Source organism: Cavia porcellus, unplaced genomic scaffold (assembly GCF_034190915.1).
Source record: "Cavia porcellus strain 051 isolate PalLab524CR breed Dunkin Hartley unplaced genomic scaffold, mCavPor4.1 scaffold_28, whole genome shotgun sequence".
NCBI lineage: Eukaryota > Metazoa > Chordata > Mammalia > Rodentia > Caviidae > Cavia > Cavia porcellus.
The window spans coordinates 52482279-52507892 of record NW_026947511.1 but is presented as its reverse complement, the minus strand read 5'-3'; the positions used below and the strand labels follow the sequence as shown (position 1 = coordinate 52507892).

At 46.7% G+C, this 25614-nt stretch overlaps 3 protein-coding genes across 12 annotated transcripts in view; 2 read left to right on the top strand and 1 right to left on the bottom strand.

The window, feature by feature from the left end:
- Positions 1-10970, bottom strand: part of LOC106026894 (spidroin-1-like) — a 60128-nt gene extending 49158 nt beyond the window's left edge. For 3 of the 6 annotated variants that reach the window (XR_010044271.1, XR_010044272.1, XR_010044273.1), the window contains exon 1: positions 9571-9673. Coding sequence is in view for 3 of the 6 variants with exons in the window: in XM_063239470.1 (XP_063095540.1) it covers positions 10056-10910 (855 nt within the window). In the remaining 3 variants the exon portion in view is untranslated. Of the gene's footprint in view, positions 1-9570 lie in introns of all 6 variants that reach the window. The other 3 variants (XM_063239470.1, XM_063239468.1, XM_063239469.1) reach the window with 1 other exon arrangement.
- On the top strand, positions 10278-23913 carry LOC100734293 (E3 ubiquitin-protein ligase TRIM39). Of its 4 annotated transcripts, none has more exons than XM_063239438.1 (9): positions 10278-10417; positions 12195-12653; positions 13964-14059; positions 16984-17214; positions 18270-18292; positions 18759-18874; positions 19537-22670; positions 23517-23642; positions 23771-23913. In XM_063239438.1, the coding sequence occupies exons 2-7, from the start codon at positions 12201-12203 to the stop codon at positions 20082-20084; spliced, it is 1467 nt and encodes a 488-aa protein (XP_063095508.1). In that variant the 5' UTR covers positions 10278-10417; positions 12195-12200; the 3' UTR covers positions 20085-22670; positions 23517-23642; positions 23771-23913. The 4 variants fall into 4 exon arrangements, with proteins under 4 accessions (XP_063095508.1, XP_063095510.1, XP_003461189.1 ...); XM_003461141.5 differs by lacking the exon at positions 10278-10417 and adding an exon at positions 10604-10790; XM_063239439.1 differs by lacking the exon at positions 10278-10417 and adding an exon at positions 11276-11415.
- Rpp21 (ribonuclease P/MRP subunit p21) overlaps positions 22530-25614 on the top strand; it is a 17045-nt gene continuing 13960 nt past the window's right edge. The window contains exons 1-5 of one of the 2 annotated variants that reach the window (XM_004999379.4): positions 22530-22670; positions 22741-22841; positions 22937-23019; positions 23517-23642; positions 23771-23913. In XM_004999379.4, the coding sequence (XP_004999436.2) occupies positions 22614-22670; positions 22741-22841; positions 22937-23019; positions 23517-23642; positions 23771-23889 (486 nt within the window). In that variant the 5' untranslated portion in view covers positions 22530-22613 and the 3' untranslated portion in view covers positions 23890-23913. Of the gene's footprint in view, positions 22671-22740; positions 22842-22936; positions 23020-23516; positions 23643-23770; positions 23914-25614 lie in introns of those variants that run through there. The other variant, XR_010044266.1, reaches the window with a different exon arrangement.

Genomic DNA, 25614 nt, shown 5'->3' with positions numbered 1-25614 from the left:
CTGCAAGCAGGGAGGGATCACAGGCTCCTGAGGCACTGCGGTCTGTGGTGAGTACCCTAACCCGGCTGCGATCCAAGAGCTGTGGATCTACCAAGGGGCAGGTGGGCGCACAGTGTCCCTGAGGCCCAGCTTGTCTGGAACCGCGGAGTTCTGAACAAGCAGAGAAGGGTCATTGGTTCTGCAGGCCCAATGGCCTGGGGTAGAGTGGTGCCAGAGTCTCAGTAGCTGCAAACATAGAAGGGGATTTTCAACAGATCCTGAGGAGGCTTTCAAATAACACTTGAAACACAGAAATATAGGAAAATGACAAAACAAAAGACCAAATTACAACCTCAAACCTCCAGCCCATCTCAGGAAACACTAGGAGAAGTGTATTTAGAAGAAAATATATCCCATCCTCCTCATATATCAGACACAATAGCTACTGAAGTTGACAAGCAACTCCAGGAAGCTTTAAAGAAATTCAAACTCGAAATAATATCCCAGATAAAAGAAGAAATGATAAAAGAAATGAAAGAGATTCTAAATATATCTAAAGAAAACACAGATAAAAAATTGGAGGAACTAAACAAAAAGATAGAATCCCTAGATGAGCAATATAAGAAACAAACAGAATACATAATGCAGATGCACAGAGATATACAGGAAATAAAAAACTCCACTGAAAGTTGTAAAAACCGCCTTAATGAAAGTGAAGATAGAATTTCAGACCTTGAAGACAGGATTGCAGCTAGTGAACAGGAAAGGAAAGATCTTTTAAAAATAACAAGGAATCAGGAAACAACAATTCAACAACTGCAAGATGATGCAAAGAAGAATAACATAAGAATGATAGGGATTAATGAAAAAGAAGGAGACAACATAAAGGATATCAAGAGGATATTTAAAGAAGCAATAGCTGAAAACTTCCCAAGCATGAGATCAGAAACTGACATCAGGATCAGTGAAGCATATAGAACTCCAAATAGTCATAACCAAAATAAAACTACACCCAGACATATAATAATCACCATCCCAGAAATCCAACACAAGAATAGATTATTAAAAGCTGTCAGAGAGAAAAGACAGATCACTTATAAAGGAAAACCTATCAGAATCACAGCAGACTTCTCAGCACAAACAATAAAGTCAAGAAGAGCATGGAGTGAAGTATTCCAGATCCTAAAGCAAAATGATTTCCAACCTAGACTGATATATCCTGCAAAACTATCATTTAAAATAGATGGTGAAATACGATACTTCCATGACAAAGAACAGCTGAAGAACTTCATGAACACCAAACCAACCCTGCAAAAAATATTGAAAGACAGTTTAGATACACAAAGGAAAAAACCACTAAGCAAAGCAAATAATTAAACAGAGCAGAAAGATAAAGATGCAACAGCAGAGAGATAAGAATCCTACAATTAACCAACATTTAACAGTAATAACCATTAATGTAAATGGTCTCAATGCACCAATCAAAAGAAACAGACTAGCAGAATGGATGAAGAAACAAAATCCAACCATATGCTGTTTACAGGAAACCCATCTAACCCAGAAGGATACTCACAGACTGAAAGTCAAAGGATGGAAAACAATTCTTCATGCAGCAGGAATCCAAAAAAAGGCAGGAGTAGCCATTCTGTTTGCAGACAACGTGAACTTTAAACCAACAATGACCATAAAGGATAAAGAAGGTCACTACATACTCGTAAGGGGAAAACTCCAAGAGGATGAGATAACTATCTTAAATATATACGCACCAAACTCCAGAGCGCCCAGTTATATAAAACAATTATTAACAGAAATGAAAACTCAAATTATCAGTAACACAATTGTAACAGGAGACCTTAATACGCCATTGACACCAAGGGACAGATCGACCAGACAGAAAATGAGTAAAGAAATAACAGAACTGAATCATACCTGTGAACAAATGGGTTTGATAGACATATACAGAATGTTCCACCCAACAACATCAGAATACACATTCTTCTCAGCAGTACATGGATCATTTTCTAAAATAGACCATATATTAGCTCATAGAACATATTTAAACAAGTGCAAAAGAGCTGAAATCATCCCTTGCATGTTATCGGATCACAGCGCTCTGAAATTAGAAATTAACGATCAAAGATACTGCAAAAATCCCACAAACACATGGAAACTGAATAACACACTCTTGAGTAATCAGTGGGTCACAGAAGAAATTAAAGAAGAAATCAAACAATACCTAAAAGAAAATGAAAATGCAGATACAACTTACCGGAATCTGTGGGATGCAATGAAAGCCGTCCTGAGAGGAAAATTTATTGCACTGAGTTCCCACATCAGGAAAACAGAACGAATACAAATAAATAACTTGATGCTACACCTCAAACAGCTAGAAAAAGAAGAGCAAGTCAAGCCCAAAGCCAAAAGAGAGGAAATTATAAAAATCAGAGCAGAAATCAATGCAATAGAGACTAAGAAAACAATCCAAAGGATCAACAAATCAAAGAGTTGGTTCTTTGAAAGAATAAATAAAATCGATAAGCCCCTAGCCAACCTTATTTAAAAAAAGGAAGAAAAAGCTCAAATTCATGCAATAAGAAATGAAAAAGGAGAAGTCGCTACAGATCCAATAGAAATACAGAAGATCATCAACACCTATTTCGAAAACCTCTACTCTCAAAAGTTTGATAACACAGAAGAAATAGACAGTTTCTTAGAAGCATATGAAGTGCCAAAGCTAGATCAAGAGGATGTAAAATTGTTGAATAACCCAATCTCGGTTACTGAAATTGAAAATGTAATTAAGTCCTTACCCACCAAGAAGAGCCCAGGCCCAGATGGATTCACTGCAGAATTCTACAAGAAATACAAAGAAGACCTAATGCTGACACTCCTCAAACTATTCAATGAAATTGAAAGGGAAGCAATCCTTCCTAAGTCATTCCTGGAAGCAAATATCACTCTAGTACCAAAACCTGAGAAAGACCCAACTAAAAAAGAGAACTATAGACTGATCTCCCTAATGAACACAGATGCAAAAATCCTCAATAAAATATTGGCAAATAGGATCCAGCAAATCATCAAGAAGATTATACACCATGACCAAGTGGGATTCATCCCAGGAATGCAAGGATGGTTCAACATACACAAATCAATAAATGTAATCCACCATATCAATAAAGCCAAAAATAAGAATCACATGATCATTTCTATAGATGCAGAAAAAGCCTTCGATAAGGTCCAACATTTATTCATGATAAAAACTCTACAGAAAATTGGAATAGATGGTCTTTACCTCAATATAATAAAGGCCATCTATGACAAACCAACAGCCAGCATCATACTAAATGGCCAAAAATTGAAAGCCTTTACTTTAAAATCAGGCACAAGACAAGGATGTCCTTTATCACCACTCCTATTTAATATAGTACTGGAAGTACTAGCCAGAGCAATTAGGCAAGAAAGAGAAATAAAAGGGGTAAAGATAGGAAAAGAAGAAGTTGTCATTGTTTGCAGATGACATGATACTCTACATAGAAGACCCCCTAAGCTCCATTGAAAGACTCTTAGATACAATAAATAAATTCAGTAATGTGGCTGGATACAAAATCAATACTCAGAAATCAATAGCATTCCTATACACAAACAACAAAACCACAGAGAGGGAAATAAGGGAAACTGGACTATTCACATTAGCAAGCAAAAAAATGAAATATTTAGGAATTACTCTTACGAAAGAAGTGAAAGACTTATACAGTGAAAACTATATTACACTGAAAAAGGAAATTGAAGATGATCTCAGAAAATGGAAAGACATCCCTTGCTCATGGATAGGAAGAACAAACATTGTGAAGATGGCCATTCTCCCAAAACTCTTATACAGATTCAATGCAATCCCAATAGAAATACCATCAACATACCTTATAGATCTAGAGAAATCACTCCTAAATTTCATCTGGAACCAGAAGAGACCTAGAATCGCAAAAGCAATTCTAAGCAGCAAAGACAAAGCAGGAGGCATCACAATCCCTGACTTGAAATTATACTACAAAGCAACAGTAGTAAAATCAACATGGTATTGGAATCAAAACAGAGCTGAAGATCAATGGAATAGATTAGAAGATACAACCACAACTACAAACACACTCAACCACCTTATCTTTGATAAAGGAGCCAAGCAGGTTCACTGGAAGAACGACAGTCTCTTTAATAAATGGTGCTGGAAAAACTGGCTCTCCATTTGCCGAAAACTAAAGCTAGACCCATGTCTATCACCATGTACTAAATTAAAATTTAAATGGGTCAAAGATCTGAATATTAAAACAGAAACGCTAAATCTATTGGAAGACAAATTGGGTAGAAACCTTGGAGACATAGGAGTAGGTACAGAATTCATGAATAGGACTCAAACTGCACGGGAAATACTTCCCAGAATCAATAACTGGGACCACTTCTTATTAAAAAGTTTTTGCATGTCAAAAGAAATCTCCAGCATAGTGAAAAGAAAACCCACAAACTGGGAAAAGATTTTAGTGAACTCTCTCTCAGACAAGGACTCTTGTCTAAAACATATAAAGAATTAAAAAAACTCAGACCTCCAAAATTCAAAGATCCAATCCAAAAATGGGCATCTGAGATGAATACGCAATTCTCAGATGAAGAAATGCAAATGGCAAATAAATACATGAAAAAATGCTCATCATCATTGGTCATTAGAGAAATGCAAATTAAAACCACACTGAGATACCATCTCACTCCTGAAAGAATGGCCAGGATCAAGAAAACCAACAACAACAAATGCTGGAGAGGCTGTGGGGAAAAAGGAACTCTCCTGCACTGCTGGTGGGAGTGTAGACTGGTACAGCCTTTGTGGAGGTCTGTCTGGAGGTTTCTCAAAAAGTTGGGATTGGAAATCCCATTTATTCCAGCTATTCCACTTCTAGGCATATTCCCAGAAGAACTGAAAGCATCATACCACAGGGATATATGTGCACCTATGTTTATAGCAGCACAATTTGTAATTGCCAGATCTTGGAAACAACCCAAGTGTCCATCAACTGAGGAATGGATAAAAAAGTTGTGGTATTTCTATACAATGGAGTATTATTCAGCTATAAAGAAGGATCGCATTGAGATATTTATCAATAAATGGGCGCAGCTTGAGACCATACTCATAAGTGAAATAAATCAATCTCGCATGTATGAATACCGAATAGTTTCCCTAATGTAAGTAATGATTCAAATATATAAAAATATGTGATAATCATGATTCCCCATTATGTGGCCTTGAAGCCTTATAAAATTTTCACTTATTAATTAGAAAGAAGGCTTTATTCTGGGCTTTTTGATATGGAAATATTTGAAGCTATAGTATATGAAGTTTTATCCAAATATTTTAAGGAAAAAGACAGACACTATGGTAACTACTATTCTTTAAAAAAAATTATTTAGCTATTTCTTATGTTTATTTTAATTAAGGGAAAAATTTAAAAAATTAGGATATATAGTAGTAACTCTTTTTGATCTCCTATTAACTTGTTTTGAAGTCCTGTAATACTCCCAAGATCTTGTTTTGACTGATTAGACTCCGTTCCATTCTGTGCGATAGTAGCAAGTCTGAAGGTATAGGCAACTAATTTGAAGGCAGTAAGATTCACAAAGATGCCCATTCTGGTTTGACTATTGTCTCCTTTGGAAGTCCTGTAATGTTCACAATGCCTAAGTTTTATTGGTCTTGTTCTCCACTGTTTTGTCCGGCTTTATAATATCTAATGAGATGGACAATTCCTTTTAAGGAAACAAGAGACAATGTTGATAACCATTGTTGATGACCTTGTACTCTGTTCTACATCATGTGCTATGTCTATCCTTGGTTTTGACTTACAGCTTTGTTTTGCCATATTTGACTTTATTCTCTACCCCCCAAAAAAGTAATAAGAACTAAGGAGTAATAAAATCCAAAATGTGTAAATTTTGTTGTAAAAAAGAGAGGGAGGGGAAAAAAAAAGAGCTCTAACGGATATAACAGCAAGTGTGTTTAGGGATGTTAAATAGCTGACTATATTAATGTTTTTGGATCATTGAACACAGCTGTTTGCAGTCTCTCTGTTTGAATGTCTACTTTGTATTCTTTGATACTGTGATTTGAGCAACTATTTCCAAGATGATAATATGTAATCTATTAACAGGTGATTTCTTACTGTTATGTTTTTTTTTTTGTAGTTCTGTATTATGTGTAACCTTACACTGCTTTGTTTTGTTTTGTGTTTTTCTCTTTTTCCTCTTAAATAAAAAAAAAAAAAAAAAAAAGAATCGTTCCTGGGCTTCCAGAAGGGGTCCTGAGCGGAGTGGTGGCCAAATGGCCCCTGGGTCCAGAGTTAATTATAGATGAACAGAGCACAGGAGCTGCTCAGTTGTTCAGTGGGCTCCTACCACAGGGCCGCTCTGTGGATTTAAAATGATCCTTTGGGACTTAGGCTTCTAACCCACACGTAAGATTTAAAGAAACTGAGATGTTAGAGAAAAAAAACGTAAGTGTTTTTAATTTTAATAATCTCAGAGCTCGGGAGCTCAGTAAGGAGCAGGCTACATTCCTCATGGACGAAGTTCACTGCATTTAAATCCTCAGAACTAGCTTAGTACGGGTGTGCATCTTAAGTTGCCTGAGCAAGGTCTTTCTCTGCCCAAGGTCCTCGCTGGCTGGCTGTTCTTGATTCTTGTCAACATGGCTGACCACTCAACTCTAACTCAGGCCCTTTCCTAGCTAGCTGCCTTAGTACTAAGCTAACTAAACTATTTTCTATACTTATATCCTAGTACATTTATGAATCCAGTGTATCAAAGAACAAAATAAAAAACCTGTGGCAGGATCTCAAAATCCCCTTCATTATAGATAGCTAATAGGAGGAAACATTGCGGGCAGTCAGACTGGGCTGGGCTCCGAAGGAAGACAGTACAGAGGACCCATGAAGACGGGCTAGAGGCATCTGCGGAGTAAGGTCCCAATGGCCAGATTTACACTTCCCTTGGCATAAAGGGAGGCATCATCCCTTTTAGACATTCCATTATTTCCCTAAGGTGGGCCATTCTCTCCCACCAAGACTACAGACCAAACCAGATTATCAACTAAAGTTAACGATGCCATCCATATGCCCTGGCTACCACTGGATCAGTATTACCTCAGTGACTGTATTTGTAATCTTATTGGTTGATCTTAATCTTGAGCCATGATGCGCCTCTCTCATGATTTTGCTCTGTAAGACTTCCTTTGAGAAGTGTGCTCATTGGCCACCCCTTGGGACTCCTCCTCCTCTCTCTCAGGAGCTATTCCTATTCCCTGTTCCTAGTCTCCAACAGGTTTTCATACTCTTGTTCCTCAGAATTCATTCTTTGACTTCAGGAACACAAACTCAGCCCGTGTGATATCTAGCCCTTCCCTTACATCACCTTTATCATTTTCTGTATTAAATAAATATAAAACTAACAGATCACAGCACTGTGCTAACGAGAGGGGGTGTTGTTTTGCATTTAGAGGCACTGGAGGTTGAGTCCACGGCTTTCACACCGAGCTACATCTCCAGCCACCCACCCCCAACTTAGTTTAAATTTTGAGACAGTCTGCTAAGACAGGAAAGCTGGCCTGAACTTGAGATCCTGCTGCCTCCCTCCCATAGGGCTGGGATTACTCTCTTTCCAATTATTTTTCTTTGAAACCTACTGGGGGTACTTTTACTATTGTTCAGAGAGGTCAGCAAACTGGTCCACTCTCTACATCTACATTATGGCCTGAAAGCTAAGCTAGATTTAACTGTTTTAAATCACTGGAGAGAACTCAAAGGGCAATATTTCATGACACACAAAAACACGAAATTAAGTTCAGCACCAGAAAGCTTTAATGAAATACAACTGTACTCATTCATTCCTACTACTCAATGATGTCTTCACACTATCAAGTCTGGGTTGAAAATTTTGCAATGCCAAAAAGACAGGCTCTTTAGCTCTTCATCAAAACTGCTTATTTAGTTGGCTTATGAATGAAGCAGCTAGTAAGCTCTTAGCTAAAGGAAGGGCCTCAGAGTTGGGGACCAAACATATCAATAATTAACATAAAAAGAGACAGAAGTAGGATTTAAAACCAGGGTTAAACGTCCTCAGGTAGCCAGGAAGGCAGCCCAGCCCCTACTGAAGGGAGGTGCAGCCACTGCTGATTAAGGTCCCAAGTTCTGAGGAAATTAAAATACAAATAACCAGGCTAGACAGCCGTTGTTTCAACTGAGCATTTTAAATGTACACAGTCATCTGTGGCAGGAGGTCACTAAGATGAACAACTCCTGTGCTCTGCTTATCTCTGAACGGCTCTGGAGAGGGGCTATCAAGCCTCTGGACCTGCCAGGAAGGCCAGGAGCTGTTCTTATTTCTAATAAAAACCCTTACCCTTCTGGTTCATGACTTCATTCCTCAATGTTCAGAGACCACAAGCTCAGTACTGACAGCAATATCGCTTTGCTCTTCATAATTTTACCTAAACATTCTCCCCCTTTTCCTTTCACAGAAAGTATAAACTTCCCTTAATAATCTACTAATTTTCAGTCTAGCACATTCTCAATGGTCATTAAAAATGTATTTCCTCCTAGTAATTTTTTAAATGACGTTCCTGATCATCTATAAGCAGAAAGCCAGAAAGCATTTGACATCTTAAACGCTACAAAATTAACAAATCAAAAGCAGAAGCAAATTTCATCATCATTACTCTGCTCCCACAGTCTAAAGAGGCTGTTAGCAGCTTTCAGACTACCTCATCTTAGAATGGAGGTTAGGTGTCTGTGGAATGTAACAAATGCTTCTGCCAAAATCTCTACTGATCACTAGCAGTGAATGGAAACACAGCTAACACTGTATGTGTAGTTTTCTCAAGTTTAACCTCCCAGTTATTGGTTACCAAGAAAAAGTGAACAAAAGCCAAGGGAACAGTAAAAACAGGAAATCAACAGGACTATCGTAATCGGCAAGTCTGACCCTAAATCTTGGTCATCTGACTGTGTTTAATGCAAGCAAATAGTTTCTGGCTCCCAGGATGAAAAGTTAAACACTGCACAATTTGTAAATAGAATCACAAAAGGTACACAAGTCCAACTCCTTCCTCTGAGAAAACCGTTGGGAGCCGCTAAGCTAGTGATAGTTCACATGTGTGGAGCAAGTGCCTGTACAGGAGCGCCTGAGACACTCTGAAAGCATGAGGTGCTGGAGGGGAACAGTATTCCAGCCCCAAGAACAGGGGAGAACAAAGGGTGGAAGAAGCCAGCTAGTTCAGCAAGGGGGCGTGGTGTGCTAAGTGCGTAAATAAACACATCGCAGTGGTTGAGCAGTCTCTTCTTCCTATCCCGTGAAGGCTCCACCTGACCCCAGCTGTCTCTTATTTTCTTCATCCTCTCGGCGTTCTATCCTCGACCCCCCACCCCGCAACTTTGCTCTCGCAAACACCGAAAGAAAAGGACGACACATTAACATGTGCTCATCAACGTTGCAGCACCCCCAGAGCCGACGCGGGTAGTGCGCGACAAGCTTTTGCCCCGGCAGTGACACACATACACTCACCTCGCCAACACCAACTCCTCCTGGGCCACACCACAGCTGCACCGCTTTCCTCCAAAAGCTCGTAGCCGCAAACCTCCCAGCAGCAGGAGAGCAGACCGGGGAGTAGACTCAGAGTGCAACCGCGCGGGTGCCCACCCCGTGCACGCCGAGCACCTCTGCTCTCGCGGAGACACTTAAGTCGCAGCCCCCGGCGAGCACCACCGGGCCCGGCGCACCCCTCGGTGTAGCGCAGCCGTGCGCCAGCGCCGCAGGCTCAGCACGGCCGTACGCGAGTGAGCGGTGCATGCGGCTGCTCCGCCGCCCTGGACGCAGCGCGGGGAGCGCCGACCCCGGCCTGGACGCGAGACAGTCGGAAGTGACGTGCGGCTGGTGCTCCGAGCCGCCACGTAATTGGCCGTCGCCGCCGCTGCCGCCTCGCCGGGCGCCGGGGAAAGGGAAAGTGGCTGGAAGCCCACGCCCGCTGCCGCCCCTCACCGCGACCCCCGTCAGCACCGCGCCCGCCGGCAATGGGCCTCGGCGCCGCATACGCGCATGCGCGGCGCGCGACCCCGGCGGAGCACTGGATTTTCCCGGACGCCGGCGCCTCGACCACCTGCCCCGGCGCGACCTGACGCGCGCCTGACCCGGACTGCCCGCCGCCACCACCGTCTCCGCCTCGGCCGTCTCTGCCTCCGCCTCCTCCGACAAGGCGGACTCGCCAGGCCCCGCCGGTGCCCGTCGCCCGAGCTGCGCGGCGCGGCTTCCGCTTCCGGCGCATTGTGTGTCGCGCCGCGGGCGGGCGGGGGCGCGGAGGAGGAGGAGGAGCGGGCAGCGCCGCGGCCGAGCCGCTCCGACCGCGGCCGGGAAGGTAGGTCCCCGCCGCCGCCCCGGGCCGCCGTCCCGCGCTCCCCCGCCGCGCCCACATCAGCCGCCCGCACGCAGCACGCCCCCCGCGCGGCCGAGGACGCGGGCGCCCCGGCGACGTCAGCGCGTCCGCGTTGCTTGGCTACCCCGCCGCCGGGCCGCGTCGCGGAGAGCTGCCGCCTGCGCCCCGCCTTCGCGCCCTGCCCGCCCCGCGCCGGCCCTCGCTTCCTCCTGCGTCCGCTCGCGTCCTGGCCCGGCCACGGTGGGACGACGGCCCGGGCTGCACCGCGCGGACCCTCGGGAGGTTGGAACCTGAGTGGTGATGGAGACGAAACAGGGACGCCCCGAAGTTCGCCCTCCAGAGACAGGAACCAAGGGTGAGGCAGGACCGAGCCCGAGCTCCCGGGCCTCAACTTGACCGGCCAACGAGTCCGCGCCGTTCTGCACGGAGCCTCCCCACCTCTCCCCGCGCCACCTTTGTGGCACTCCAGACCCATCCTGGTCCCTAGATGTGCGCACCGTTTAGAGCATCTTGGGCAAGGAGGCCGCCAAAGCCTAGGAGACTGGGAAAGGGACCCAGCCAGGCTCCAGTCAAAGTAGGGTTCACGTGGGAGAGGCAAATCATCTGACTGCACTTCTTCCCTGACAGTGAGCGAAGAAACTGGGGTCCAAATAATTTACCACCTCCTACTCCAAATTGAACACTTCCACAGTTCCACCAATACAGATAATCGTCGTTACTGGCTCATCGCAGGGCCAGTTCTCTGTCAATGCATAGACCTACCAGCCTTCTTTTGGTCCGGTTCCATGCCAGGGGAAGCAAAAGGGAATACCAGAATAGAGAAACAGACTTATTCCTGGATTAAAGTATGATGTTTTCAGGATGGAGTGGAGGAGAGCAGCCTTCTCTTTTATAAATCAGTCCGATGTCACAGTGAGGCTTCACCTGAGGGAGATTGCCTGTTATAATTCCCAACTGCTCCTGAACCTGTTAAAGACACAGTATGTCCAAAGAAATTAGTTTTCAGTAGCTATTTTGAAAGACTCCAGTCCCTGCTGAATATTTAGAATAAGCAGACTTGCCAGTGCTCTTCAGAAAGTCACTGTCCCTAAATTAGGCTTAGTAGTGTGTTCTCTAGCAGAACTGCTGTGTATTTATCAGTGTTCAGCAATTCCAACTGTCAGGACGCACACAAGTACAAAGGAGATGTGTGAAGCATTTCAGATTTTCCAGAGAAGAGATTGTTACCTTTGCTTAACTCATTGTGTGTAGTACCCTCTGAGAGAAAGGAGTAGCAGAGAATCAAGCTTCGGTTCCAGTGGGCTATAATGATCTCTAATATGACGTGGGACTTTAAGGAATCCATACTTGCTTTAAATGGCTTTAAATGCCTCATCTCACTTCCCATGCTCTGTTTTTGTTTATTATTTTTTAAAATATGTGAAACTAGGCTACAGTGGCCTAGAACCATTGGGTGTAAGAGGTGGAATGAGGCTGGGCCAGGAGAAGTATCTGAGGCTAGAGCCAGAAAATGCCTGCTTCTAATATAGCAAGCAGAAGAAAGAAGAGACCGAGGGCTGTGTGTCATTTTGCTGAAGGAAAAAAAAGAATTGATGGTTGAAGTCCTAAGTTTGAAAAATGGAGACACAACCGATGAATTTAGAGGAAGAAAAGGTGGAAAATAGGAAGTTGGGCTAGATCTGTAGTTAATCTTTAACATGGGGGCAGCTGTCAGCCTACCACTAATACTTCTTTCTCTGTCTCCTTCCCCACCATCAAGTAAATAATGGAAGAGACAAGTCTGTTAGAGGCTGGAGCCTCTGCAGCCTCCACAGCTGCAGCTCTGGAGAACTTACAGGTGGAGGCCAGCTGCTCGGTGTGCCTGGAATACCTGAAGGAGCCTGTCATCATTGAGTGTGGCCACAATTTCTGCAAAGCTTGCATCACGCGCTGGTGGGAGGACCTGGAGAGGGATTTTCCTTGTCCTGTCTGTCGGAAGACATCCCGATACCGCAGCCTCCGGCCCAACCGGCAGCTGGGCAGCATGGTTGAGATTGCCAAGCAGCTGCAGGCTGTCAAGAGGAAAATCCGGGATGAGAGCCTCTGCCCCCAGCACCATGAGGCGCTCAGCCTGTTCTGCTATGAGGACCAGGAAGCTGTGTGTTTGATCTGTGCCATTTCCCATACCCACCGGGCCCACACCGTCGTGCCACTGGATGATGCGACGCAGGAATACAAGGTGGGCAGCCAGATGCATGATGCCCAAGGAGGAAGGAGGGATGAGCAGTGGTGTGGCAGGCATCCCGGGCTGAGGGGTTCAAGTTCCTGAGGGCAAGGCCATTTGGTCCTCATTCTGTAGTTCCAGAGCAGTGTCGAGGGATACTCTGTGCTCAGTCTTCAGTCCTGCTGGTCAGTTGTCCTCTGCATGGGGTGGGGGTGGGTGGCCCACCAGAATTTTTGCAACATGTTTGAATCTTATGGGTGAATGTTGGTGTGTGTGGTCTTGGGATAGATCATGTTTCATAAATGAATGAATCCATATAGAGAAGATCAAACTTAGGAAGAGCTGAAAAGTATTAAGGCTTTTCATTCCATCTCCCTGCTAGGGGTGCTGCTTGTTTTCCTACTGGTACCATACTGGAATAGGTGACGTCACCTCAGACTTCCCGCTAGACTGAGCGGGACCTGTTGGTTTGCGTCTTCCTCAGATAACGGGTGATGGGGTATTTCGCTTAACTTACTGCTAGGACACCACATAAATGTCTGAGTAATAGAAACTGGAGAATTTTTTTTTTTTTTTTTTTTTTTTTTTTTGTCTTTTTATCGGTACCGGGGATCAAACTCACGACTGCCTGCTTGCAAGGCAGGCACTTATGCCACTGAGCTAAACCCCCAGCCCCGAAACTGGAGAATTTACGTTTATTATATACTGTGTTCAATTGTATCAACAAAATCTCAAAGTAAGGTTTAAGATAACTTACGGTATGAGGAATCGAGTTTACATTTTATTTATAGGTGGTAAGAGTTGGATGTGATGTCCTTGAAGAAGAATATACTATAAGGGTATAAAAAGTAGTTTTGAGCTGGAGACTTAGCTCAGTGGAAAAGCATGTGATCACATGAACAGGACTGTGGGTTCAGTCTCTCGCATCATCACCAAAAACTGGCTGTGATGGAGTTTTGCCGGTTCTGCGTGAGAAATGGGGAGAGCTGGGGAAGGACACTGACTGGTAGCAGCTTGACAGCTGTCAGGTTCAAAGCAAGGAAGTCAGTGAGCAGGGGAGCTCACAGTGGGGAGAGGAAGCCGCGACATCCCAGATTAATAGAGAAGTGAGGAAAGGGTAGGATCACAGGGTAGTAGACTGGGTGGGATGGAGACGAATGGTTCAAACAATGAGTGGAAGTCAGAGACAAAGTTAATGGTATAGCACCTGCCTGGCATGCCCGGTCCCATCCCCAGTGCTACACAATGATAATAACAATGTCTGAGCAACAGACTTGCTGGCCATCTGGGATACACCTCGCCTCTCCCGCTCCCTGTCACCACAGGAGAAGCTGCAGAAGTGCCTGGAGCCACTTGAGCAGAAGCTGCAGGAAGTCACCCGCTGCAAGTCCTCTGAGGAGAAGAAGCCCGCGGAGCTCAAGGTAAAGCCAGGGCCCTGTTCGGGCTGCTCTGTGGCGTGTGTGCCTGTGAGGGAATTAGCCACACTGTGTTCTGTCCACCAATTTAAGGAATCCGGTTCTGGTTTTTAGAAAATAGTGGTCTTTAAAGTGAGAGCATTTTATTAGGCTTGGTTGTTAGTAAATACTGTACCAAATTACTTGTCATGAATTAAGTATTGAGAATAAGGACATAAGAGCTGAAGGACACATAAAATACTTTATCTCTGGTAAGTTGAGAGAGATCTTGCTCCTCGGTCTCTGCTAGAATGCAAAGATAGGCCAGGGATAGTGCAGGACTGTAATCTTGGTACTCCAGAGGCTGAGACAGGAGGATTGCTGCAAGTTCAAGGCCAGCCTGAGCTGCATATCAAAGACTGTATCACAAAAACAAAAGAGCAGGGTTAGGAGTTTCTCAGGTTAAAGAGAGGAGAATTATCTAGAAAGTTCACAAGGAAGAGCAAGGTTGGGGACTCACCAAGAGCTTCAAGAACTGCCTAGTCATGTGGGGCCACATTCTTATCACTCATATAAGTAAGGTTATGTTCCTTCATTCCTGGAGTGTTCTTCCCATTCCTGTCTCTACCTATACATCTATCTTTCACCTGGGCTCAGTCCTGGGATAAAAATTCGTTATGCAACATATCCTGGTCCTTTAGAAATTAACTTTCAGGCTGGGGATGTAGCTTAGTGGCACAAGCATCTTCCTAGCTAGCACAAGGTCCTGAGTTCGATTCTTAGTAACAAAAAAAAAAAAAAATAGAAATGAACTTTCTTAAATTTGATATATTTTTATCTGTTTCATAGCATTACCTTATTTGGCGGGGATTTAGCTCAGAAGCATAAGTACCTCCCTGGCAAGCATGAGGTTGTGAGTTCAGTCCCCTATAGCAAAAAACAAAACAAAACAAAACAAAAAAAAAAAGCATTACCTTATTTGTAGCTTGGTATTTGGGTATCTAAATTATTTTTTCTGGGGCTGGGGATTTAGCTCAGCGGCATAAGCGTCTGCCTTGTAAGCGCGCAGTTGTGAGTTCGATCCCTGGTACTAATAAAAAAAAAAAAGTAGAAATACTAATATTTTAAACAATAAATGGCAGTATTTCAACAGAAAGCAAGTGCAGTGTTATCATTTTAGTGCTTTTTTTTTTTTTAACCAAGGCAAATGTTTGAATTTTTTAAAATGTGAACTAACTTTCAGCATAAAGATAAACTTTTTTAAACAAAAGTTCTTTATCCTTTTGGAGGACACTTGAGAAACTTAAAATGTGTACAATGGAGCTTATTCCCAGCCACTGATTTTCCTTTTTCTATTCATCACTTCCTTGAAGGTAAAGTATAGAAGGGAAGCTGGGCATAGTGGCACAAACCTGTAATCCCAGCATTCAGGAGGCTGAGGCAGGAGGATCATTGTGAGTTTGAGGCCAGCCAGAACTACACAGCAAGACTATGTCTTAAAACAGCAATAGTCTGGCATGGTGGCACACACCTGTCATCCCAGCATTCCAGAGGCTGAGGCAGGAGGAGTGCTACGAGTTTGAGGCCCACCTGGGCTACAAAGTGAGTTCAAGGCCAGCCTGAACTGCATAGAGACCCTGTCTCAAAAAGACAAAAAAAAGAAAAAGAAAAAAAAAGAAATGAGGGTTTATGGAAGCTCTGCTTTTTATTTTAAGTTACCATTGCAGTGGTCTCAGAAACATTCCTTTCGTAACCATTTGAATTCTTCCTCCTCCCGGCTGTCATCCCTACTACCAGAATCAGATGGAGAGCCCCTTTAAAACAGCGTGCAGGTGCTGGGCTGCAGGTGCTGGGCTGCAGGAGCTAGATGTGCAGCTCAGTAGCAGAGCATTTTCCTAGTCCAACCATGCAGCCCAGCACAGAAAAGTACAAAAACTGTAATTAACTATGCCAAAGTGAAAATTACAGATACCTAACCTACGTGACTGTAAAGAGATTAGCATGACCACCGCATATTACCATAGAAGAAATTTATATTAAAATCTAGAATATAAGTACTGGGCCATGACTACCCTGAAAGTGTAGTTATAGGGTTATCCCTGTCTACATGGACATAATCCATGGTGCTGTCGGATTTGGGCTGAGGATCAGATGAAGGCAACTCACCGCTTGGTATCATGATTTAAGAGAATACAGCCTTAGCTGGGCATAGTGCCTCGTGCTTGTATCCACTACTAGGAAGACTGAGGCAGGAGGTTAGCAAATTTGAGTACAATCTGAGCAACTTAGACCCTATCTCAAAATATTAAAACAATTAAAAAGCTCTGTGGCTGCAGCTCATGGCAAAAGCTTGGGTTCAATCCCCAGTCTGCCCCTCCCCACCAAAAAAGGTGTTGGAGGTTTAAGACTATGGGCAGCATAGACAAAATGTATTTCAAATTTCAAACAACTAATTGATTAACAGAATCTGTTCCTGAAATGGGAACTGCCAATTTTTTGAAGTGACCTGAAATTGTTTAACAGATTTGGCCCTGACATCAACATCTATACCTTGTAACCACCCATTACAAGCTTATTGATTCTGATAATATTCCAGTTCTGGTTTTTACCAGTTTCTAGTCTGATACAAATATCGACAGTCTTATCGTTACCTTTCCAGTATTAACAGATTGTGTAAGCTCAACTTCGGATTTGGGAATAGCAGAGATATCTCCATAACCGTAGCTGTCACGTTGATGAGTTCTGTATCTTCCGTATATTGTATTAAAACATAAAAGGAAAACACTTTGAGAATTTACTGAAGCAAAAATGTCTTTTAAAAGACTGATGTTTCACTGCCTCCGCCAGGCTGTCCTGGGGCGTGGGGAAGGCATCCGGTGAGAGAAGGGTGCTCCCCAGAGCTCTGCGCAGCCTTGCACTGGGCCCAGCTGACCCCAGCACTCTCTCCCCAGAGACTGGTGGAGAGTCGCCGGCAGCAGATCTTGAAGGAGTTCGAAGAGCTTCACAGACGGCTGGATGAGGAGCAGCAGGTTTTGCTTTCGCGGCTGGAGGAGGAGGAACAGGACATCCTGCAGCGCCTTCGAGAGAATGCCGCCCTGCTTGGGGACAAGCGCCGGGACCTGGCCCACCTGGCTGCTGAGGTGGAGGGCAAGTGCTTGCAGTCAGGCTTCGAGATGCTTAAGGTTCGCCCCGGGTCACGCGTGCGTGGTGTAGCTTTGCCCAGGGCGCCCGCTTGCTCTGCTTCCCAGAGCACGGTGCAGACAGTGGATGCAGAGAATCTTCTCTTGCACAGAAAGGTTTCTCTGGTTTCTCCCATAACGTTCTAATCATTTCGTGGTTACTGTGTCTGTCAGCGATTGTGTCTTTCCAAAGGAATTTGCACCTGAAGGAGAATGGGCTCCTTTGAGACATGTCTGATCTGCCTACTGCACACTGCACTCTGAATGTGTAAAGGCAGCTACCACTGCTTCCCAGTCCTAGGACCTGCGCTGTCTGGTGCTTACACAGAGCCTCTAGGGACACCTGGCCTTCTGTGTTGATCATCCTGTTTTGGTTGTGTCAGTGATGCCTCTAGGACATTCCTCCTGAGCAGATGCCTGGTGTAGGGGCGGGTGGCAGGGTGCAGTCCCTTAGCTTAGAGACCAGCTTTGCGGTCAGCGGGTCAGCGAGTCAGCAAGAGACGGCTTGGGGTGTTTACTCCTTTGTCCTTTCATTACTTGTGTTCCGCTTTCTACATTAAACTGGGAAATCCACAGGGGGCGGAGATTCGTCTTTGTCTTCTGAACCCCACGTATCCTCAAGTCAGGACTGGCACACCACGTTCACTAATGTTTACTAACCAGTGCCAGAGGGGCCACCGAAGTGTGGCTCGTTCCTCTCCTGCCGCTCTGGAATGATCTGTGCCATCCTTGAGGAAACTGAGTGTGAGGTTGACACTAGGGGACAGAGTGAAGAGCAGACACAACTCCTGTCCTTTGCAGGAAGCGTAGACAGATACACAAGAAACCACTGGGACAAGATATAAATGACAAAGCTTCCTGAGGACCAGCAGTGGAAAGTGAGCATAGGTCAGAAGAAACACACTGAGCTCCCTCCAGAGCTCTCACCCTGCTTTGTGACTTTCCGTCTGCCCTGCGCCCATGTTATAGAACTAGAACTTTGGGGAGGAAGGGGAACGTTTGTCTTCAGGACCCTTGAATACCAGGACCAATCTTCTTTTTTTTCTCATTCCCTCTAGGACGTCAAAAGTACCCTGGAAAAGTAAGTAATTCTTATATCTTTGGAGTGAGTTAGGCCATGGGTTAGAGACTAGGGAATCCAGCCCCGAGTTGGGGGAGTAAGGATGGGAAAGTCAGGCAGAGTATAGGAAAGGGCCCTGTCACCCACGAGGCCAGGCAGACAGCAGATCATTAGAGTAACCTTTCCCGATCCTGTCCCGTGGCTGGCGAGGGAATGATGAGACAGAACCAGTCTGTTTCTATTCTAACAGGATAGCAAGAGACAGGGGTCCAGAGAGGGAGGGGGCGATCCTTGTGCGGAAAGGATAAGAAGGACCCTGGAAAGTCGTGAGGCTCATTTCCAAGATAAAGGTCCCGTCCTGGGGGTGGAGGTAGTTGTCTTCTGGAGGAAGTGGGAAGTGGAAGGTTTTGGTTTTGCCCTAAAGATACTCGCTGGGCTGGACCGCCCCTCACCCCACCCTTTCTTCCCCACCTCCTCTCCCTCCTAGATGTGAGAAAGTGAAGACCATGGAGGTGAGCACAGTGTCCATAGAGCTGGAAAAGAACTTCAGCAGTTTCCCCCGACAGTACTTTGCCCTAAGGAAAATTCTTAAACAGCTAATTGGTGAGTTGTTCCCAGAAGAAAACTAGAAAAGCAAATCACTGAGAAGAAAACCCTTAGCCTCCTCCCTACAGGTGCTCATGCCCACCGCTGCCCCTGCCTGGCTTTAGTCTCACCCTGGGCCCCAGGGCCCTCAGATGTCACCTGCTCTTAGGTCAGCACTTCTTAACTAAGCACACAGAGGGGGCATAATGTACCCGAGTCACCTGGGGTGTGACCGCCTCATTTTCCATGCCAGCTGGGACGCCTGGAGAGTGGGAGGGAGTCTAGCCTGACATTCATGAAGGGAAAGGAGTCCTAACCCAGGGCGATTCCAAGGGGACCGGCGCCTGTCCCCAGCCCAGACTGCTAATTCGCTCTGGACCTTCCTCCTCCCCACTCTTTGCAGCCCTCAGACTGCCTTACTCGCCAGGCAGTGAGATGAGTGATGGGTCACTGGGGAGAAGGTGACCCGGAGCCAGGACCCCCAGCCCTGCAGAGTCCCGAGAGCACTGTGCAGTGTAGGGTCAGTGGGACATAAAGCCTACGTTCCCTCCCTTAACCACCCACCCGGTGTTCTGGGACCTCACGGGAACCAGGCTCTGCCAGGCAGGCTGGAGAGGTGAGGCAGGGGCTTTAGCTGTTCCCATCCTCATCTAGCTCCCCACTCTGGCTTCTCCCGCCAGCGGATGTGACCCTGGACCCGGAGACCGCGCACCCCAACCTCGTCCTGTCCGAGGATCGTAAGAGCGTCAAGTTTGTGGAGACCAGACTCCGAGACCTCCCCGACACGCCCCGGAGATTCACCTTCTACCCTTGCGTCCTGGCTACTGAAGGCTTCACCTCCGGCCGGCACTACTGGGAGGTAGAAGTGGGCGACAAGACCCACTGGGCGGTGGGCGTGTGCCGGGACTCCGTGAGCCGCAAAGGCGAACTGACGCCACTTCCTGAGACTGGCTACTGGCGGGTGCGGCTGTGGAACGGGGACAAGTACGCGGCCACCACAACGCCGTTCACCCCTTTGCACATCAAGGTGAAACCCAAGCGGGTGGGCATATTTCTAGACTACGAGGCTGGCACACTGTCTTTTTATAACGTCACAGACCGCTCCCATATCTACACGTTCACGGATACGTTTACTGAGAAGCTGTGGCCTCTCTTCTACCCGGGCATCAGGGCTGGTCGGAAGAACGCTGCGCCGCTGACCATCAGGCCTCCCACAGACTGGGAGTGACGGGTGGGATGTGGGGCCGAGTGGGTAAGGCAGGGTCCAGAGCTGTGGGCTGTCGCGGGCTCCAGTGCTGGGTCATCTTGAAGCAACACTGTCTCTAGGATGCTTTCCGGGGAGAAGGTTGTGGCCTGGGCTGCATGACAGAGCACGGCCGAGTCTCTCTCCTCGCTGTCAGGTGGGGAGCTCGTCCCCAGCAGGTGACGGCCACAGTCCATCAGGTTTTCTAATTGCACAGGACAGGTAGGGGTATAAGTAGAGGCCTGTCCAGAAACAAAGGCCGTGGCGGGTCTCATTGTGCTGAAGCCAGAGGCTTCCTAGACACAGGGTGATCTTGTCTCTTGAGGGAAACAACAGGGATGTTTGCGCCCCAAGATAGGAAAGGATGAATGACAGTTGCTGTCCTCAGTCTACAAGTTGAGTTTTCTGGGGACAGAGTCCGTGCATTAGACAGGTTAGGAGAAGATCGGAGAAGTGAGCTAAAGGAACAGACTCCTAGAAACTAACGAAGGGAGGGAGGTTTAGTCTTCTGTTCCCAGGGTAAGGTTGCCATAATGAGTAGGATTGACCAGAGATAATGTGGGGAGAAGGACAGGGCAGAAGAAAGAAGCCAGGCCTCAGCCTTCAGCAGAGCTGGCTCATTCTCTTGCTCCTCACAGTTGTCTCCAAGGGAGCGGTCACCTTGCTCCTCTCAGAGATGAGTGAGACCCTGCAAGGCACACCCACTACCCAGTATGAGTCAGGAATTAGAGGATAGGAAAGGTTATCTACCGGAAGCTCCGGCCTAAAAACTTGTTACCCAGCTGCTGCTCCTAAACTGTCAGCTTTGCCACCTGGCTCGGGTGTGCACCGCAAAGGGAAGAAAGTGGAGCCTTACCCTGAGGACAGGGTAGAAGAGGGTGTGCGTGTCGGAAGGGCCAGACGGCAACTTCTTTCACCTGTGCATCTCACCCACAGCTGATGTTCATAACAGCCTTCTACCTGAGTGGCCACCTTTCACCCTTCGTCATCGCCTTTCAGAGAATGTGTGTCATTCTAATGTCAGGCCAAATCAGGCCTGTAAGGTACATTCATATGTGGTCAAGGTTAAGCGATGCATGCAAACCAAACTAAAACTAGCTGGATTGTCTGCTGCTTGAGTAAGTAAGCTTCACAGAAGACAAGAAACTGCAGTGAACAGCCGGCATTTCGGTTCCTCCCACCACCTCAGCAGGACTGTCCTCTCCTCTTCTAACCTTTGTGCCTTGACTGTGGTTCTTTGTGGCAGGAGACTTCGGCCGGTAAAAGTAATATGGAGCAAAGGATCCACTGACGTGACCTCGGTGTCGTGTGGTGATTTGTGATGATCGTCCTTAGGTCGATGTGCAGAATCACTGAGTGCGAAAAATCCATGTTCCCAGGGTCTCACCTCTACTTGATTCAGGTCTTGGTGGGCCTGCAAAAAATGTTTTTAAACACTCTCCTGGCTGAGTGTGAGGACCTTCGTGCAGCTTAACCCAGAGGCTGTATCTGCTCATTCCTCAGAGCTTAAAGCCTGGTTCTCTGCCTAGCCTGGCAGGGGTCTGGAGGGGGGTCACTCCCTGGTCCGGATTTAGGCTGCCCTCCCCGTCTCAAGGTTTAGTCTTATTTTGCCCTCTGCTTCTGACCTCTTGTCATTAGCAGAGTTAGACAAACTGCCAGACAGAAGAAAGAGGAGAGGAGAGGTCAGGGGAGAGACGCGTGGACGTCGTGGAGTGGGCAGTAGCCAGGAGCAGGGCTTACAGTTGACAGGGTTCTGTCTGTACCTAGGATTAGGAGTGGGAGACCATTCACTTAGCAAGGTGAAGCATGGCCTGCTGGGTGTTTAGCACTAAGGGCCAGCGGTGTGTGTGTCTGATAAGCGGAAAGGTGGGCGTGAACACTGCTGAGCTCAATTAGCCACCTACCTCTGCCACCCTAAAGCCCTTCCCCCTCACCCATGGGCAGCAGTCTTTTCCGCTTTCTTTTATTGCATACTGACTGTTATTTCGGTCTGTAGCTCCTGGCCATCTGCCTTTGGCCTTAGGAGAGGAGCCAGAAGGTCTGCCTGAATGTAAATTGGGATCCGCTGCCTCCCCAACTTACCTGCTTTTTTTCCTGAGAATGCTTAGCCGTTTTAAGATCCATTTCTCTACTAGCCTCTCCAGTCTTTACATAGTTTGTATGATTATGGATTTAAGGACAAAAGGAAGGAATTCAAAACTCATACACATGCCGAGGGGCGGGGTTTGCAAACAGTCGTAGGTGAGGCCACGGGCCCAGGCACTACACTTCCCAGGAAGCCCTGTGCGGGGGCGGGGTTTGCAAGCCAGTGGGCCGGTGAGGCCGCGGGCTCAGACCTTACATTTTCCTTGAAGCTTTACGCTGCGGCGGGGCTTATAAGCAGACGTGCCAGCGAGCCTCCCCTTGGAGGGCAGGCTTTACAAACGAAAGTCGGCGAGGTTTCGGACCCAGATACTACACTTCCCAGGAGGCCTTGCGCGGGCCGGGGCGTGGCCTTGTAGACGGGCGGCGTCCATGGCGGGCCCGGTGAAGGACCGCGAGGCGTTCCAGAGGCTCAGCTTCCTCTACCAGGTGAGCGCTCGGGGTCGCTTGGGGAAGGGAGCCGGGGCTGCCGGCCCGAGTGACCACTGCCCGCCTGCAGGCCGCGCACTGCGTCCTCGCCCAGGACCCTGAGAACCAGGCGCTGGCGAGGTTTTACTGCCACACCGAGAGGACCATAGCGAAGCGACTCGTGCTGCGACAGTGAGGCGGCGGGCGCGGGCGGCGGGCGGCGGGCGGCGGGCGGCGGGCTGGGAGCGGGTGTGGGCGCTCCGCTACCTCCGCTCCTCCGCCCCCAGGGACCCCTCGGTGAAGAGGACGCTGTGTCGCGGCTGCTCGTCCCTCCTCATCCCGGGCCTCACCTGCACCCAGCGCCAGAGACGTAGGTGCCCGGCGGCGCCCCAAGGCGGGTGCAGGCGGCCTTGGCTTCGGGGCGCCTTCACCCACCCCCGGGCTGGCAGGCTGGGATGTGGCCTTGGCTTTTGTTCCCTACCTGGGCGGTGGGAAAAGCACATCACTATGAGAAACAACCTCGTCCCTGCATAATAGATACCGTGTGGTGTCGCGCAGGGCGTGATCGCCAAGGCTGAGTCAGTCACCCACGCAAGAAGTATATTCTAACGCGTGTCAAGAGCCAGATTCATCATTCTTTCTGTGAAATTACAGCCAATGAGACAGACTGAGAAAAAAATAATTACAACGGTGGAGAAAAAAGGTTTAATCGAAGTGGGACGCTGAGTTTCCTGTGGGGAGAGGTTCATGATAAAGGAATGCGCAGAGGATTCTGTGCTGAAAAGCAGAGGGAACAAAGCCTGGTACTGAAGACCTTTTCCTCCCATAAGCCTGAGCAATCTCTTCCTTTTTACGACTTTATCACAGGCCGCAGGGGACAGCGCTGGACAGTTCAGACCTGCCTGACGTGCCAGCGCAGCCAGCGGTTTCTCAATGATCCCAAGCATACACTCTGGGGGGACCGGCCTGAGGCCCAGCTGGGGAACCAAGCAGGTGAGGATGAAGGCTAAGCCAGAGGGCTGGGATGATGGGGCGCAGAGCTGAACGGGATGCAGCGGCAGGTTCTGCTCAATGCCAGGGGTGCCACAGTCTTAGGAAACTAATTCTACTCCTCTAACCAGACTCCAAACCACAGCCGCTGCCGAACACAGCCCACCCCATTGCAGCCCACCTTCCTAGGGAGAAAGTGCAGCCTCAGGCTCCAGTTACCGGCCAGGAATGTAACTCGTCTTCCAGATGAATAAACTTTAACTGTTGCACTTTGCTTGCTGTTGTTCTGTGGGCGTTTTCACTCTTAATTCCATTTTGCTCTGCTTCTGTGTCACTGTGTAACATCTCATTTTTCCGTACCACCGCCTACTCTACAGGAAGACCCCAAATTCTGTAGTGAGATCAGGAAGTCCCAAGGCCATGGCTCCAGTGCCCTGGTCACTGCAGCTTCCTCAGTGTGACCCAGTGTTTGGGACTTGAGCTCCACAGTGTCCTGTAAGGTTCTTGAGCCTCCTTGGGCATCACATGTTTGGGTAGCTCTGGCTGTTGGCCAAAGGGCTGGGCAGAATTTGGATCCTGCTGCTGCTATGTTTATAAAAGGGGAGAGTGGGGAGGTGTGAGGATTCCTATCCTCTAGCAGATGCAATGAAGCAAGAAAAAAATTGAAAGCCAGATTGGAAAGGAATGAATAAAGTGGGGTTTTTTTGTTTGTTTGTTTGTTTGTTTTTTTGTCTTTTTCCTTTTTATCGGTACCAGGGATCGAACTCACGACTGCCTGCTTGCAAGGCAGGTGCTTATGCCGCTGAGCTAAATCCCCAGCCCAAAGTTGTTTTTATTTAAGGAAGTTATAGTCCGTGTGGATAATTTTATGACATGTATTTTTAAAAGCTTTTATAACCATTCAGTGAATTGAGTAAAAATGCAGGATACAAAAGAAATATACAAAAGTCAATTGTATTTTAGATACTAAAATTGTTATTTCTATGTACAATAGGAAATTTAAATTAAAATCAGTGCTATTTACAAAAGTAGCCAGATACAAAATATTTTGGGATGAGTCTTACAAAACAACGATAGCGTTAAAAACAGGAAAGTATTTCTCTAAATCCCAAGTACAGCGATATCTTGGTTGACAGACAGCTCCAAGCTTGAACGTTCCACCACTCTAACAGCAAAGTTTGAAAAATCTACTCAACGTTCATAACTGCATGATAGTTGAACTGAGAATCCGACTTGAAAAGCCTCGTCAGTGTCTGGCCGACAGTGACCTGTGTCTTGGCTCACTGCAGACACCGTGAGGCACTAGTGTGGGCCTCCCTCAGTCCTCGCCCAGACGTCGAGGCGTGCTTGTGTCAGTGTGCTCAGTCATCACACTGCTGATTTTGTTTTGATTTTGGTTTTTTTGCACATTAACATAAAATATCATAACCATGGTTCCAAAGAAAGTGATACCAGCAGTCAGGCTAAGAGGAAAACTGAGAATCACCATAGTTAAAGAAATCCTTGTTAAATTCTCTGAAGTCCTGGAAGAGTGAATTTATAAGTGTAATTTATGGGCTTCAGAACCAATGATTTGGTTTTCCATTATTTTGGGGAAAATATGTTCGGTTCTTGAACTTTTCAGCATTTAAACATGAAGGGAATGAATTGAGTTTGACACGTATGATTGTAAATGGAGAGAGATGTCGTGCTCGTGAATTGGAAGATGAAATATTAAGGTTATTGCTTGCCTGATGCAGAGCCAGTGCAATGCCAGTAAAAGTCCTAACTTTCAGGGTGATTCCGAAAGTCAGACACGTATAGCCAAAACAATTACAGGACTTGAGAGACTTGAATTCAGGACCTATGAAGGTGATAGCAGACAGTGTGGTTGTAGAACAAATCTACATAGAGCGATTGAGTAGAGTCCAGAAATCCGCACAGTATGGATAACTCATTTTTGGCAAAGCTAATTAATAAAGGCGTCTTCAATAAA

Bases quoted from the DNA above. Each gene is read 5' to 3' on its own strand.
- LOC100734293 (XM_063239438.1), top strand. From the start codon at position 12,201: ATGGAAGAGACAAGTCTGTTAGAGGCTGGAGCCTCTGCAGCCTCCACA. The intron at 17,215-18,269 runs GTTCGCCCCGGG...CATTCCCTCTAG, and splicing joins CAGGCTTCGAGATGCTTAAG to GACGTCAAAAGTACCCTGGA. The intron at 18,875-19,536 runs GTGAGTTGTTCC...TTCTCCCGCCAG, and splicing joins AATTCTTAAACAGCTAATTG to CGGATGTGACCCTGGACCCG.